This window comes from Gymnoscopelus braueri (assembly GCF_963280865.1).
Source record: "Gymnoscopelus braueri genome assembly, chromosome: 2".
NCBI classification, from domain to species: Eukaryota; Metazoa; Chordata; class Actinopteri; order Myctophiformes; family Myctophidae; genus Gymnoscopelus; species Gymnoscopelus braueri.
This window is the reverse complement of record NC_137604.1, coordinates 11,452,853-11,469,926: the sequence shown is the minus strand read 5'-3', so window position 1 is coordinate 11,469,926 and position 17,074 is coordinate 11,452,853. Positions and strand designations below refer to the sequence as shown.

Here is a 17,074-nt window from a genome sequence, read left to right as displayed (position 1 = left end):
TCCGGTTGATATCCGGTCGGAAATGCAAACAGAAATTAATGCTATTGGCTGAAACCGCAGCGATGGCGGGGCTTCACTCGGTAGAACCAGTAGAAACCGTAGAAACATACCCTAGTTTATCATTATATTTTTTTTTGTTTAAAGTCGCTAAACTGGCGAAGCATATAGTATTCATGACAATGTTTATTAACCCATTAAGACCTGGAACGCATCTGTGTCACTTTAGATTTCTTTGGCTATTCAAAAATAGCAGATATACAAGCTCATAGCGCGGCACCGTAGATCTGTTATTTTTTTTTAAATAGTGTTTTTTTGTTTTTTTTAAAAAACGATTTAGAAAACATTTTTAACACATTGGGTGCCAGAGGTTTATTAAAATATTATACGTTGAGTGCCTGCATTTCTTCCATCCACTTGCGTTATACGTTTCGTGCTGTAGAAGCCCCGACGCGGAAGTGCATGTAAACAAAGCGTGCGTGCGAGACGGCGGAGGGTCCCGACTAACGCCTGGAACAATAATATTTCTAACGCGATCCTCCATTGCAGCGTGATCGCCGATCGAAAACGGCTCGTTTCCACCACGTTAAAAAGAAATGGAGATATTAAGCTTTTAGTCAAGGAGATAACATTGAAAACGCCGACCGGAAGGATTTTTGACATGGAGCCAGATCCAGCCTCTTCTTCTCAGAAACTCCTTGGGTGATGTCAAAGTTTCGTTTTAGCGCCCCACGTGGCCCACATGTATAAAAATAGAATTGGGTCAAAAACGGTCCGGACCGTTTTCGGCACTTCTCGTTTGGATCCTCAAAAACGGTCCGGACCGTTTTTGGCATTCAATGTGTTAAGAATCGCCTCAGGTCTTAATGGGTTATGGTAATAAAATCAAGTGTAAAGTGCGGCTAAAAACCCATCCGCTTGAATAGAACCTATAATTACGTCTGCAACCAGGGGTGAAACAGCGAGACTATACAGGCCATTCATATGAACCGTCACACTTCCTATATAGCCTCAATTCACAAGCCGGATGCCAGCCCCTTGGTCCTTGAGATGAAAACATCTGAGAACCACTGGCTTAAAGAACAAACAACTACACTTACACAGAAACCGCAACCCGCAACTAGCAATAATTTACAAGCAATAAGCAGACACGGCAACACGGGTGCGATGGCACGAGCCCTGACACCCTGCAAGATTTCTCCCTCTCTCTCTCTCTCTCTCTCTCTCTCTGTGTGTGTCTTCCTCGCTCTCTCTCTCTGAATACGCCCGTCTCTCATTCACTCGTCGAATCTATTTTTCTCTCCTCCTTTATCGCTCTCTCTCTCTCTCTCCATCTCTCTGTATTTTTCATTGTTTCTTGCCTCGCGACTTCCTCATTTGCCCCCTTGCCTACCATCTCTCTCACTTTAGCCTGTTCCTCCCTTCTCTACCCCCTCCGCCCTCCCCTCCCTCTCTCTATCCCTAGGTAACGTTATGGGGAAATGCTTACAGAAGGGTTTCTTTCCCCATGCAGTCTTTGTGCAGTAGTCAGCCATGGGACGGATAAAAACACAACACACAGGGTTCTGGATATTATATCCATGATGATGAACGATCCAGGATTTGGAAAGGATATAAATATATTCCTTTTTCTCGCTGCGACTATTTCTTCATCTTCTCCCTAAAGGTATAGAGGAAGGATTTAGGTGGTGGTGGTGGGGGGTGGGTGGGGGGGGGGTGTATTGTGTCATGCCAACATCCTGTCTTCTCCTGTGTTACGCTCTCTGTCTGTTTGGTTCTCTCTGTCCTTACCTCCCCTTTTGTCTGGTACTGCACTCTATGTATCTTTCTATCTATTAGCTATCTATCAGCTTTAATACCTCTCTTCTGTTCATGCATCCATCCAAACTAAATGACTGACAAATAAAAAGGTAAATGGTAATTATTATTACACCACGTGAAACTGAATCCATGTTACCTACAAAATAGGGCCACCATCAGCACTCTACAACTGACTGTCTGTCCTCTCAGGGCCCAACAGACAGACAGACAGACAGAGACAGAGATAGTGCAAGAAAGAGAGGGAGAGGGAGAGAGAGAGAGAGAGAGAGAGAGAGAGAGAGAGAGAGAGAGAGAGAGAGAGAGAGAGAGAGAGAGAGAGAGAGAGAGAGAGAGAGAGAGAGAGAGAGAGAGAGAGAGAGAGAGAGAGAGAGAGAGAGAGAGACACAGACAGACAGACAGACAGGCAGACAGGCAGGGAGACAGGCAGGGAGACAGGCAGGGAGACAGGCAGGGAGACAGGCAGGGAGACAGGGAGACAGGGAGAAAGAGTGTGAGAAAGAGAGAGAAAGAGACAGAGAGAGATACACAGAGTGTGAGAAAGAGAGAGAGAGAGACAGAGAGAGACAGACAGACATACAGATAGATAGTGTGAGAAAGGGAGAGAGAGAGAGAGAGAGAGAGAGAGAGAGACAGACATACAGAGACAGACAAACAGACAGACAAACAGACAGACAGACAGGGGGAGAGAGAGTGCGAGAAAGAGAGAGACAGACAGACAGAGAAAGTGAGAGACAGAGAGACACACAGGAAGAGGGAGAGAGAGAGAGTGCGAGAAAGAGACATAGAAAGAGAGAGAGAGACAGACATACAGTAGAGACAGACAGACGGACAGACAGAGACACATAGGGGTGGGTCGTGTGGAGTGAGACAATGAAGGGTGGGGAGGAGGAGGAGAAGGAGGAAGAGGGAGTCAGGAGAGAAGAGGCAGTATATTTACAGAGTGAGTGAGGGAGGGGGGAGGAGGAATGCAAAATGCTGCTTCACCATTTTTGTCCCATTCCAGCTAAATAAGATCTCCTCTCTCTCTCTCTCTCCTCTCTCTCCTCTCTCTCCTCTCTCTCCTCTCTCTCCTCTCTGCCACAGCCCCGGGCTCTGGACTGGGAGAGCACATTTCTCAAATTATAAGTCCCAATATCTTCTTCTCCTGTGTCCGTGTTACTGCCTCCTCCTCTCTGTGTGTGTGTGTGTGTGTGTGTGTGTGTGTGTGTGTGTGTGTGTGTGTGTGTGTGTGTGTGTGTGTGTGTGTGTGTGTGTGTGTGTGTGTGTGTGTGTGTGTGTGTGTGTGTGTGTGTGTGTGTGTGTGTGTGTGTGTGTGTGTGTGTGTGTGTGTGTGTGCGTGCGTGCGTGCGTGCGTGCGTGCGTGCGTGCGTGCGTGCGTGCGTGCGTGCGTGCGTGCGTGCGTGCGTGCGTGCGTGCGTGCGTGCGTGCGTGCGTGCGTGCGTGCGTGCGTTAATATACTTGTGAGGTGCAAATGTCCCCACAAGTATAGTAGAATTTGAGAAATAGGCCTTGTGAGGACCATTTTCCTGGGGAAAAAAATGTTGTTTTATGGTTTAAAAAAAGATAGTTTGAGGTAGGTTTAAAATTTGGAAAAATTCAGGTTGGGGTTAGTGTTAAGATTAGGCCTTTAAAGGTTAGGAGTTAAACATGATTCATACGTGGTGGCGTGCCAGTGTCATGCACCGAAAAATATCTGATCTATAAGCTCACAACGTGTCGCAGCGCGACACGTTGTGAGCTTGTAGATCTGCTATTTTTTTTTCGGCTTTAGGCTTTCGGTTAAAAGTGACCCAAAAAAAATTAATGGCATTCTTAAAATTGCCGCCCTAAAACGTTGATGTCCTCACAAGTATAGTAATACAAACCTATGTGTGTGTGTGTGTGCGTGTGTGTGTGTGTGTGCGCGCGCCACTATATGGTCTTCATCATCCGCTAGCTTACAGAGTAATATTATCTAATATATAACTATCTATCCACAGAGGAGGGCTCCACACTGTGCTGTGGAGGGAACAGCCTCGGCGGCCCCAGACACAATGTTCAATAATCTAGCCTAATGTTTCCAGGCCAAACATTCCACCCACCGCACCAGAAGATGGAGTTTTGCTTAACCCATTAAGACCCATGAAGGCCGATTCTACAAAATCCTCTCTCTGTCGGGTGGAAACCTCATGTCCAAAACCGTTACTTTTCAAGGATTCAAATTCAAAAAAGGCAAAATCAGCAGATCTAACAAGCTCAAAACGCTGGGCGAAGCTTGTAGATCTGCTACTTTTGCTGCTTTTGTGTGACGCTGTAGTATGATCAAGTAGGGCATGGGGTCTTCAACGTTTTTCAGGCCAAGGACCCCCTAGCTGAGAGAGAACGATGAAGCAGAGACCCCCATCTATATCATGTAAAATTGTGTTTCAGATCAAACTTTTTTTTTTACTTGGTCTGCTCTTTTTTCCCCTCTACACCTATACCTCTTTGCCGAAAATAGCCGATCTACAAGCTCACAACGCCTCGCAGCGCGAGGCGTTGTGAGCTTGTAGATCTGCTATTTTTGGCTAAAGTTCTCCTCAGAAAAGAGATCCTTTTCAAGTGGTTAATGTAAAAAAAAAGATCTAATCACACAAATATTTGTAGTAACTCTGAGGACACCCTAGGGGTCCCGGACCCCCTGTTGAAGAACCCTGAAGTAGGGCATTAATTTAAAAAAAACACACACACACAAAAACAATTTGAATACGGAGATAAGAGGTTTCTGCCCAACAGCAACGAAAGAGCTTTCTGAAAAACGTTGCTCTATATATATATATATATATATATATATATATATATATAGCTAAAATCTAAAATGACACATATGCGTTCCCGGCCTTATCGGGTTAATACTGCTCAGCAACTCCAGTGAGTGGGCGGGCAGCAGTGGTCGCCCAGAGGTTATAGAAAGGTGACTGCCATCCGTGACGGGTGAATAATGGGAACGAGTTCCACCCCGACACTGACATCTGCTGTGCAAATACCCCTGGGCGACTCGGAGCGAAGCACCGAAACAAATAAGAGTTCCTGGCAGCTCCCCCAAGTAAAGGAAAGTGTGTAACTGTTCGAGCGTAATAAAAATTTACGTCGTGATGGACTTTGGTAAATAAATAGCAGAGTTTGTCGTTTGTTGTGTGGCGCCCGGGTAGGGCAGGGGGTAAAGTTGCTGCCCACCACCGTGTGTGTGGACGTTATAGGGTTCGAACGGTGCCTCCGGATTGGCTCGGGAGCTCCAACGACACATTTGACACATTGTCAGGCCTTCTGATTGGTCCCCTGTGACTCCCCTGAGCGACCAACCAGCAAGCTCCTTCCGCAATAGCAGCGAATGTTTATGCCGAAGTTTCCTAAACATGAGAGAGATTATACAGTTTTGGGAAGAAAACACGTTATGCAGAGTCATAGAGCACCCAAGTCTGACATCACTGCCACTAGAGGCCGCTATCCCCCTGGGTTACGGAGTCATTTTTTCTATTGAAAATCCCCATAGAGAAATCTTAGATTGCGTCATATAAGAACTGTGTTACAAAAATAAACAAATCAGCTGATGCTGATGCTGAAAAAATGATTTTGTTTTCTTCCTCCAAACAGACGCTATAGAAATGTAACTCAATATCACAAACGAGTCACTTATTTGACAGAATCGTCTGGCTGATTATTATTTTTTTTTTATTAAAAATGTCTTACAGTATAACGCGATCTAAGATTTCTCTATGGGGATTTTCAATAGAAAAAAATATTCTGTGACCCAGGGTTAGACGTGACTTCGGTACTCTATATACTGCACCCGAGATGTTCTTTGTTACTGAGGACCAGTTTAAAATAAGTATCGAATTGAATACATTAAATATCGATATGAAAAGTGAAAAACATTTTTTTTTTTCAACGGTAGTGACAGGTTTTTTTTTTGTCCAACCAAGCAACAGCAACCAGTGGGCAGATCTAAGGTTCTGTGTTACCCTTCGTAGTCAAAAAGAGTGACCCATTAAACCATAAGTGAGTAAAAGGAGGAGGAAATAGCTCCAGGAAGCCTTGAGGGTGTACATTAACATCACCTGCCTTGCCAGGCTTCAGCCACAGAGGATTTGGTCCCAAACAGCTGAGATGATTATAATAGACCCGCTGCATTAATGGACAGACCGCTCTAATGGAACGCTGGTTCACATCCACTTAATGGACTCAGGAAGTGAAGTTTCCTCAGCATTCAAAGATGTATGTATATGTACGTAGGGTTTGCATATAGCCTAGTACAGTGGTGGAAAAAGTATTCAAATGTTTTACTTAAGTAAAAGTATCAATACTGCAATGCAGAAGTACTCTGTTACAAGTAAGAGTCCGGAATTCAAAGTTTACTTGAGTAAAAGTACAAAATCAAGTATCAAAATGTACTTAAAGTACCAAAAGTAAAAGTACTAAAATGTTTGAAAATAGCAGATCTACAAGCTCACAACGCGTCGCGACGCGATACTTACACACATATACTGGGATGTGCGTGCACCACCCATACTGGGTGGTGCACGCACATCCCAGTATATGTGTGTAAGTATATACATCTCAACTTGCACACGGGCATTGACTATTAGCATATGCACACAACCACGATGCCTGCTTTTTACTTAATTGGATAATATCACCTTCATAGCACTATCACGCAGATTGACACGTGCAATGTTCTAATCCAGGTTGTGTTATTAGCACACATAGCTTTAGCTCAAAACAGCTTCAAACATCAACATCTCATGGTTGTGTGGCTCACACCCCAAGGGGTCCACAAAGCATTCGCTGGGGGTCCAATGGCATACATAAGTCGTTCAAACCTGCACATTCTATTCAAATCAACGACAATCGTCACTCTTAACAACTCTCTCCTCCACACCAGCTGTGCTCAATCAATGCCATTAACACGCAACACTTGGCACATAACTCAAAGTCTGCAAAAACTTTGAGTGCGCTGACTCATCTCCAAGGAGGAGATGAGTCAGTAGCTAAACCTTTAAGATGACAACGCCACATTACTTTATAATACAACTCCTTCGACGCGTATTTCATGACCTTAATGCTTTTTAGCATTTGAATGGTGAGGAACTTCCCACTTCCATTAAATGTTAAAGCCTCCATTAGGAGTAGTTTGTCCATTAAAGGTGGGTTGTTATGCTCACCTTAGTTGTTTGGACGAATGACTGTTCAAATGTTAACATTTACAGTGATGTTGAACACTGCACTCTGATGCTTATTATTAATAAAGGACGCGTAAACTCACCATCTATGCCTCCACAGAATGCATACATCTTTTCCCTGCTAAACCTACGTTATGAACAACATATCCATGTTTAAATCATTTCAGCAGACGTCACCATTTTGTGCGGACCTGGACACATTTCTTTGAGTAACAAACATAACAGTTACCGTGCAGACGCGAGGGTTAACACTTTTCAATGTAACAGCGGCCCGTATCGTCTGTGCCGTGATTTAGCAAGTGAGCGATCACTGAAATTGTTAATAATATCCATTATACTAATTAATGATTTATAATAAAGTTATAGTGATATAGATATATATCGGCTCCAAAACTGTTAACTTTTCAGGATTCAATTTCAAATATAGCAAAAGTAGCAGAACATTTGTGAGATTCATCCTACATGAATATAAACATAATGATAACCCTTTGAGATCCATGATACACAGAAAAAGGGGAAAAAAAACATTTAATTGGATAGCCATTACATTTTCCTGGGACCCAACTGAATGAGCACCCATGGGTCCCGATACCCGCTACATTGAAAACGGTTCAACATCACTGCATTTACCAGTATAACGCTGCCGACGGGCAGAAACCCCTTATCTCCATATTCAAACTTTTTTTGTGTTTTTTTTGTAAAGTAACGGGGCTGTCAACTTCCCTCAGAAATGATATTCGAATATTGGTCTTAAAAATTGGCAGATATTAGAATATATTCAAATATTATTATTATTATTATCATTATTATTATTATTATTATTATAAAAAAAATATATATTATTATTAAAAAATATATATGTTTTATTTATTTTTATTTTGTATCGAGTGCTCGGATCCAATAAAACATCTTTTGTTTGTTTTTATAACTTGATGCATTGTTTTTTGTATTGTCACTGTCAAATAAAAAATAAAAACTTTTTTTTTCTTTTTCTTTTTTATATTCGAATATTAATTTTCATATTCGAATATACCTATTTTCCCCATATTCGAGGAATATTTGATATTCGAATATTAATTCACCAGTCCTACGCCCCACATACTACAGCTTCACACAAAAGCATCAAAAGTAGCAGATCTACAAGCTCGAAACGCGGCTCGAAACGCGGCTCGAAACGCGGCTCGAAACGCGGCTCGAAACGCGGCGCGAAGCGACGCATTTTGAGCTTGTCCATCACCCGACAGAGGTCGATATCTACTGTGTATACAGTCATTTCCCATTGTCCAACATTCAGCGTAACATAATAGCCTACATACTAATTTCTATATTTCATATTGTGAAACTGGGGTTGCAATCACACTTGTTTCTAGGAACTCAAACAGGCAAGAGATCGACAATAATAAACAAACAACAAAAGCTGGCGTTTTCTTTGTCACCGAAGAGCTCAAAGCCATTGTTGTGCAAACAAAAGTACAGTACTGCATTGTGTTGTGCTTGATTATTCATTAGGATTCCACCATTAGCTGGCACATGAATACCAGCTAATCTTCCTGGGTTGCCGTGTGTTGCTTGTAAATTATCTGGAACTGTCACATCATTTAACAAAAAAAGGTTGTTTGTGTGGATGCGGTTTGATGATTTTTTTTTTTTTATAATTGTATCCTGCCAGGCGGGTGGCTTAACAGGAAATGTCACCTTCACAGTAAATGAGATTTTCATATTGGCAGCAGCAATGCATTATCAACGTCAAACAACAATTTACTTCTATCAGCTTGGCTGAAACCCAGTAGCAGTGTTGCCAGATTTTGGCGAGAGAAACAAGCGGCCGGGTCTATGAAAACAAGCCCAAAAGAAGCAACCGGTTTTACCACTTGAGCCCTATATACAGTACAGTCTACAAGCTCACAACGTGTGGTGTTGCGACGCGTTGTGAGCTTGTAGATCTGCTATCTAAAAAAATATATTTTTTAAATAATGTGGAAAATGTTTGATAACATTTTGACAACAGAAATCTTATATGGGGGTCCCTGGCACCAAATATTTTCAAGTGGGGGTTCCGCGGCCAAATACATTTGGGGGTCTTTGACATGAAAATGTTTGAGAACCACTGGTTTAAACAACATTTAGGAAGGAAGCCCAATTAAGCAACTACACTTTAGAAACAAGTGCAATCCGCAAACTACCAATATTCACAAACGACTTTACAGAAAAAAACAAGCCCAACGTCGCTTATAATAAGCAGACTTGGCAACACTGGCCCAGTTGTGTGACTTTAGACTGTGAGTCATGTTCTACACACGGGCAACATCGACATCAGGCAATTACGCTAAACAACAAGAAAGAAAATAGGCTATAGGACACAACCACACTATGTTAATTATTTCCTTGGACTTTTCTTTTGTTCTCCATTATCCATTCATTTTGTTTATCTACCAGTTTTTTTCCCCCATTTAAGTAGTCTAACAATGTTTCATTGAGGTAATTATCTCTTCAGAATAGGCTTGGGGAGTATCAAGGGTTTACGGTGCGCCGTTATACCAGGGTAATTACAAATACCATCAAAGACACAGACACCACTCTTTTTATTAAAACATGGAGGTGATCCATTGTTGTGCAAATAGCCTATAACATTTTATTTTGAGATGTCTTCCTCCAACTACAAAAAGCAGTTAACCCATTACAGGGTCCCCACACATTTTTAGCAATGAATTTCCAAAACTTTTCCAAAACTTTTCCAGAATATTTAGCCCAATTTCCAGGCCTATAAAACAATCATTCAGCGCAATAATGTGTCTCTTACTCCTATGTACAATGCCAAAAGATAGGCAGTGTAGCAAAAATAAAGCATAGAATATAAAATAGTACAATTTCATTCAACATTTCTTGCAAAATTAGGGCATAGTGACACCTGCGAGCGAAAATAGGAGGGGTGGACGACGTCGTTGCACGGTTCGTTGTCGCTCGCGTAGGTCAGGACGGTCTCATTCAAAAACATGTATTTTAATGAGATTTCATCGCCCGCTCGCTTCGCGTCACGTCGCATCGCTGGCAGTGCGGATGGGGTGTTACACAGCCCGTTCGGCGAAAAACTACTTATGTTACATATTTTGTATAATGTGATACATGTTTATGAAAATGTTTTGTATTAAAAAAAATCACTAGCCAAAAACAATGCAGAGCCAAATATTTTTCCAGGACCCTTGATAAATTCCAGGACCTTTGATCAATTCCAAACCTTTTCCAGTACTGGATTTTTTTATTTTTTATTTCAAAATATTTCCAGGAATTTCATGACCGTGGGGACCCTTGCCATTAAGACCGGGAACGCGTCTGTGTCTTTTTAGGATTTTTAGCTATAGCCATTATTTCATACTTTGGCTATTCAAAAATAGAAGATCTACAAGCTAATAGCGCTGCACTCGGTACCCGCGCTAAAATCGTGAATATTTGTGTAAATCTTTGAATATATATATATTTTTAAAGCGAACATTTGTAACTCAAATCTTTGCTTCTGGGGGTCCCTGGAACAAAATATTTTGAGATTTTGGGGGTCCTTGACATGAAAAGTTCAGAGAACCACTAATATTAAGCAGAAAACTGTTCAAAGACATTTGTAGATGTAGTTCCTGGATTGAATGGGTTAAATTAGCTGATTTTTATTCAGCTTACCAGTCTGTCACCACCACCATTCAGCCCACTGATGATGTGTCTCTATGGCCTCGACAACAAGTGTCATTGGGTTTTGATGAAACCATAAAGTGGAAGAGACAATCAGCGTCTGTCAATCCGAAGGCCCTGAGCGCAGACGCTGATCGTCTCTTCCAACTTTTTGGTTCCTGCAAAACGCCCACCCCAGCGCTTGGGGACAGACTGCAGAAGACACATGATAATGTGAATTCCGCGACCGTTTTAACGGTTGCCAGACTGCCCGCGGCAGGTAAATAAAACTTTTGGGCAGGTGGAGTTTGCTTTCGATTTGCCGACCGGGAAAGTGCACGTTTGAGTGAGGAGTCTGAGGATGCAACCGTCTTTAGTTCGCTATAAATACAACACGAGATATCTGTCCAAACACCAGAGCACTCCGTCTCCCCCCCCTCTCTCTCTCTCTCTCTCGCCCTCTCACACACACACACACACACACACACACACACACACACACACACACACATACCTCAAAATAGACGTGCCAGTAGCCTACCTACTGACGTTTAGTGAACGTTCAAAGCTTAGCATAGCACGTGTCAAGTCAGACGAACGTAAACCCTTGACTTCCGGTAGGTGGACTTCAAAATAAGAGGTTTTAAAATATATATATTATTACTGTTTTAAGCCCTCTGGAATCGGATTGGTATCGGTATCGGCCTATGCGCAAGTTGTGGGATCGGAATCGGATCGGAAAGGAAAAAAATTGCATCGGGACCTCTCTACTAAAAGGTAGGTTGCCAAATCTCTGGAAGAAGGGTGCTTACTGCTTATATGTTCTACTAGTCGTTCATATTAGGGATGTTAACAATTAATCTATAATTGATTAATTGCCGTTAAGAATGTAATCGATTAAATGTATTGTTTGTTTGTTTTTAGGGGGGGGGGGGCTAGTTAAAGTTACAGGTATGGTGTGTGTGATATCAAATGTGAGCTTACCATAATCACAGTAATCCTTAATCATATTCCATCACATTCAAGGGCTTTTGGAGAGAATGAGACAGACTCCATAGATCACTGCAGAGGGGAGGTGTGTGTGTGTGTGTCTGTGTCCAGCTGATGCTCGTTGACCCTCGTTAATGTTATATACATCAAGGCAATTTGTTTCTGCACTCATTACCGCTTTCGGACAAGACTTTTACCTTTTGGTCCTAAAAAAAACGCCTAAAAATTGATTAACCGGTCGATAAGGTTATCAGCTATTAATTCATGAATGAATAGATCATTTGCATATCCCTGGTTCACATGCAATTGCACAAAATCAAACTCGTGCTGTCCGGCAGTTACATGGGGAAAAGTCACAGACGTGTTGTGAGCTTGTAGATCTGCTATTTTCGCTGCACAACATGCTTCCATAGAAGACAAGCTGACTTCTATGGAATCCAAAGGACTGAAATCAGTCGTGGCGACTGAGAACTTTAATCCATGACTAACTAATAGGCGCACATGATCCAAAAACAAGACAATGATTATCTATAACTCAGTCAAGGTTAATTAACCCATTAAGACCTGGAACGCATTTGTGTCACTTTTAGATTTCTTTAGGCTATTCAAAAATAGCAGACATACAAGCTCGTAGCGCGGCACCGAGTGCCGCGCTACGAGCTTGTAGATCTGCTATTTTTGAAAAATCTTTAAAAAAAAAATTTTTAGATTTTTTTCCAAAAACAGTTTTTTTAAGAATCGCCTCAGGTCTTAAAGGGTTAAGGGGGGGGGGGGGGAGAAAAAGAAAATCATACTATTCCACAGTCCACCATCAGTAGTTCAGTGTAATAATATAGCACAGCCAGCCATATAAAACAGGCCAAGACACTCCATAGGGAGCACACAGAACAGGGCTGATCACCTGTAGTGCATGTTAACAAGGTATAGCAGCCATTCTAAATGAGACATCATATTCACATTTCCCAGACCATGTTCTATCCAGTCTATCCAGAAGAAGAGTTCCTATAAGAGGGTTCAGACAGAGCCTATTTCCGAACGCACCTGCAGTACATTCGGCGGGGTCTAATTCAATTTTCCATACGCACCACAGACAAAAGAGAATTGGGGTAAGCGAAGAGACAGTTGACGAGAGAGAGAGAGAGAGAGAGAGAGAGAGATCTGTTTCTATGCGTCTTCACCTCCTACGTTTTTGACAGAATTGATCATAAATGAATAATAATAATAATCTTCTATTGTTACATTCTGATAATGAATGAAGCATCGACTGAAGGTGGAAATGTACAAATTTACTAGGGCGCATACATCGGACCAATCAAAAATCTTGGGGAAAAAAGTGAAAAATGTGGAATGTGTTTGTAACGACACAAATCTTATGTGGGAGTCCCTGGCACAAAATATTTTCAGATAGGGGTCCGCAGACTAAATGCATTATTTTCATATTCATTTGGGGATTGTTTGACATGAAATAGTTAAGAGAACAAGTGGTTTAAACAACATTAGACAGCAAGCCCAAATAAGCAAAATACACTTTAGAAACAAGCCCAAAGACCCGCAACCCGCTAAACTATTACAAGCAACTTTACAGGAAAACAAGCCCAACGTCACTTATAATAATGGACTTGGCAACACTGCATACACACATGATGCATAGAGCATTGGTCCTTGGGGGGGGGGGGGGTACCAAGGGGTCCCCAGCAAAATGTGTTAATAACCATATTGTATACTTTGGCTATTAAACAAATGTGTGCAAAATCTTTGAATACAGTAGCCTATATATATTTTGTAAAGCAACATTTTTTTAAATCTTTGCTTCTGGAGGTCCCTGGCACAAAATATTTTTTTAGATGGGGGTCCGCAGCCAAATACATATAATTTTGGGGGTCCTTGATATGAAAAAGTTTGAGAACCACTGGCGTAGAGTACTACAGTAGATACACACAGCATGCTATTCTCGCTGAATGTGCAGCAATTTTCCGTGCGTGTCATGTCTTCCAAACAGCCACCATATCATTTACAAATTGAAAAACACTTAAGCCACAATGAACGCTCTCCCTGATCAAGGGAGAGTTTAAACCAAATCTCTTGTGTTTCTCGCAAATGAGTCGTTGGCATTCTGCATACTAAATGATGGCATAGAGGGAGACGTTTCCTGAAAAGATGGTCATTTTGTTTTTTTTGTACTGTTCACCGGCCAAGCAGACCACAACCAATCAATACCCAACGACTGGCACGGAGCGCTGAGTACACCGTCAAGAAGCCAGTGGGCACAATGACAACGTTAAGACCCCTGTCGTGTCTTTAGGGATGATGTAAACCATCAAGTGGGGTCCGAGGACCCCCAGGGGTCCTTGGGGGGGGGTCCCCAGCAAAAGCAGTTAATGTAGCATCACAATCATTTGGACCACTTTATCTATTTATATGTAGGCTATAAAAAATAGATCTACAAGCTTGGGCTTGTACATTATTGTACATATTTTTTAAAGTTTTTTAAAAGTATCAAAACTGTACAATTTTGAATAACTTAGATTTTTCAAATACATCAATTTGACATGAAGAAGATTGAGAACCACTGATGTAAACGTCAAACAAGCCTTGCCGTCATGCTGCAGCGGTGCTGGGAGAACTGCTTTATTTTATTTTATCTTTTTACTTCAAGTAAAAGTACACAATGCAAAAATGCTAGTAAAGTGTTCAAAAATGGACGGGAGTGAAAGGAATGCAAATATACTTAAATATACTTACAGTACACTAAAATATACTTACAGTACACTCAAATATACGTACAGTATACTTAAATATACTTAGAGTACCAAAGTAAAAGTACAAAAGTTTTTCCAAACTTGTCAACGTTTTTTGGAAATAGCTGTTTTTTTTTGGTATAAAACAGGGCTAATGTGGTTAATGTATGTTTTGTAATGATAATAATCTAAAACGGCAGAGCAACCAACTATATTTTTCAAATAATTGTAGCGGAGTGAAGTAAAAGTACCTAAAAATTATACTCAAGTACAGTACTTGAGTAAATGTGATGCAGCATGCCTGTGCCTGAATACTTTGCGATATGCACACGGAAAAGGCAAAACGCAACAGCAACCACAGCAGTAGGCCTCCACTAGGCCAGTACAATACCTTATAAATGGCAGTATATCAAAATATTTGTTTCCACAATTCATTATAATTAAATTTGGCAACAAGTGTTGTTCTAATTTGCACTTAAGAAATCAGATCAAGCCCAGCTTGGCTCTTCACAATGGCTGCTGAGGCCAATCACATCAATTTAACTTCAACTATTTGAGCAGAGAGGTCTGCAGGAGCCTGTAAGGCTAAGCAGTATAACCGCTTAAACCCTTTAGACCAGTGCTTCCCAAACTTTTTAGCTCAAGACCCAAAGAGAAATTATATGTTTGCCCAGGACCAAAACTAATGAAAATAGCAGATCTACAAGCTCACAATATGACGCTTCACGCCGTGTTGTGAGCTTGTAGATCTGCTATTTTCACTACTTCTTTCACTTCTGAAGATTATTTATTTATGAGCTACTTTTGAAAAATGTTGGAATTGTTTTCAATTGATGAAAAGTTGGGATTTATTTGTGTAAACTTTAAATCTCTTGACAATATATATATATATATATATATATATATATATATATATATATATATATATATATATATATACATATATACACACACACACACACACACACACACACACACACACACACACACACACACACACACACACACACACACACACACACACACACACAGCATGTGTATATGCCATAATGGAAAATGAGTTTTCGTTTTTAGTTATTTATGGGTCTAGGTGCAATGACAAAGGATGATTATTATTAGTATTCCCAGTGACACCTTTTAAATGCTTTGTATGCTTATTCATAATATATATTTTATATTTGTCTTCTCTCAGTTTTTAACCTGTAAATGGTGGCATATTATAATGAGCATTAGTGAAGACCAATTATATCAAGATAGGTTGAAAATGGCTGAACTCGTCCTTTAAGTGCTTAAGACCTATATACTTTGTCGTAGAACAAACGAATATAGCTGATCTACAAGCTCACAGCGTGTCGATGTATTTTTTATAGGCCACACACACACACACACACACACACACACACACACAGTGATTGACATCATTATCCAAACAGTCAGGGGGCAATAATAACAACAACACCGCAGCAGTTTGATGTGTGTCAACAACCCCCCCCCCCCCCCCAGTGTGCATCTCATCACCTCTCACTGCTCACACAGGAACAGGTGGAAACAATGTGACAGCTATTATAGCCTAGATACAACCATCACTAATTCATACTGTAGCACCTCATTGTTTCTCCATAAAATATGTTTGATTACAAACATGCTTCGCCGTGCATAGACACCATTACATGTTAATTATACATGTGTATTACAGTGGTGGAAAAAGTACTCATTTTTTTTTACTTAAGTCAAAGTATCAATACTGCAATATAGAAATGAAAGTCCGGAATTCAAAAGTGTCAAAGTACAAAAGTATTGGCATCAAAATGTACTCATGCAGAATGTCCTATTTCACAAGTGTTAAAAATGTATAAAATTATTTTGAAAATAGCAGACCAACAAGCTCACAACACGTCATTTTGCGACGCATTGTGAGCTTGTAGATCTGCTATTTTCAAATAGCCGAAGTATAAAGGGATAAAGTGGTTAATGCATGTGTTGTAATAATAATAAAAATCTACAAAGTAACTAAAGTTTTCAAATAATTGTAGTGGAGTAAGGGTACAATATTTGCTACTGTATAATACTCCAACACAGTAACAATGTAGCTATCACTGGCTACCATCACAATCCATATGACACACACTGCAACAACAGAAGCCTCCACTGGCTAGCATCACAATCCATGACACACACACACACACACACACACACACACACACACACACACACACACACACACACACACACACACACACACACACACAGAGCGGATGAAACCCATGCAGAGCAGCAGAGACAATAACCACCATAACCCTCATCGATCGCTGCAAAACCATCATCCACATAAGAGAGTGTGTTTACCTCTTTCTTCTTCTGCCCTCCGCCGGGCTGCACACACAGCAGCAGCAGCAGCAGAGAGACGGCCATGAGAGACAGCAGGTTGACAGGAGGAGACATCATTGACACTGTAGCCGCCATGACGGTCTGGGAGGATGAGAGTAGACTAGTGAGACGCTGCACTCTCTGAGCGACGATTGGATCCGCTGGTTTCTGCAGCGCGCCAATCAGGGGAAGGGGATTTGGCCGCGGGGGATTCTGGGTGTTGTAGTTTTTTTTATTTCATCGTGGGGTTTCCCCCCTTTTCAGGGGCTTGTGGTGGACATGTTTGTCAGAATTCTGTATTTGACA

General features: G+C 41.3%; 1 protein-coding gene across 1 annotated transcript in view; it reads right to left on the bottom strand.

Moving 5' to 3' along the window:
- Window positions 1–16,856, bottom strand: part of tusc3 (tumor suppressor candidate 3) — a 185,183-nt gene extending 168,327 nt beyond the window's left edge. The window contains exon 1 of the mRNA XM_080447404.1: window positions 16,748–16,856. Within this exon, the coding sequence (XP_080303530.1) occupies window positions 16,748–16,846 (99 nt within the window). The 5' untranslated portion in view covers window positions 16,847–16,856. The remainder of the gene's footprint in view (window positions 1–16,747) is intronic.
- Window positions 16,857–17,074: the final 218 nt, after the last annotated feature.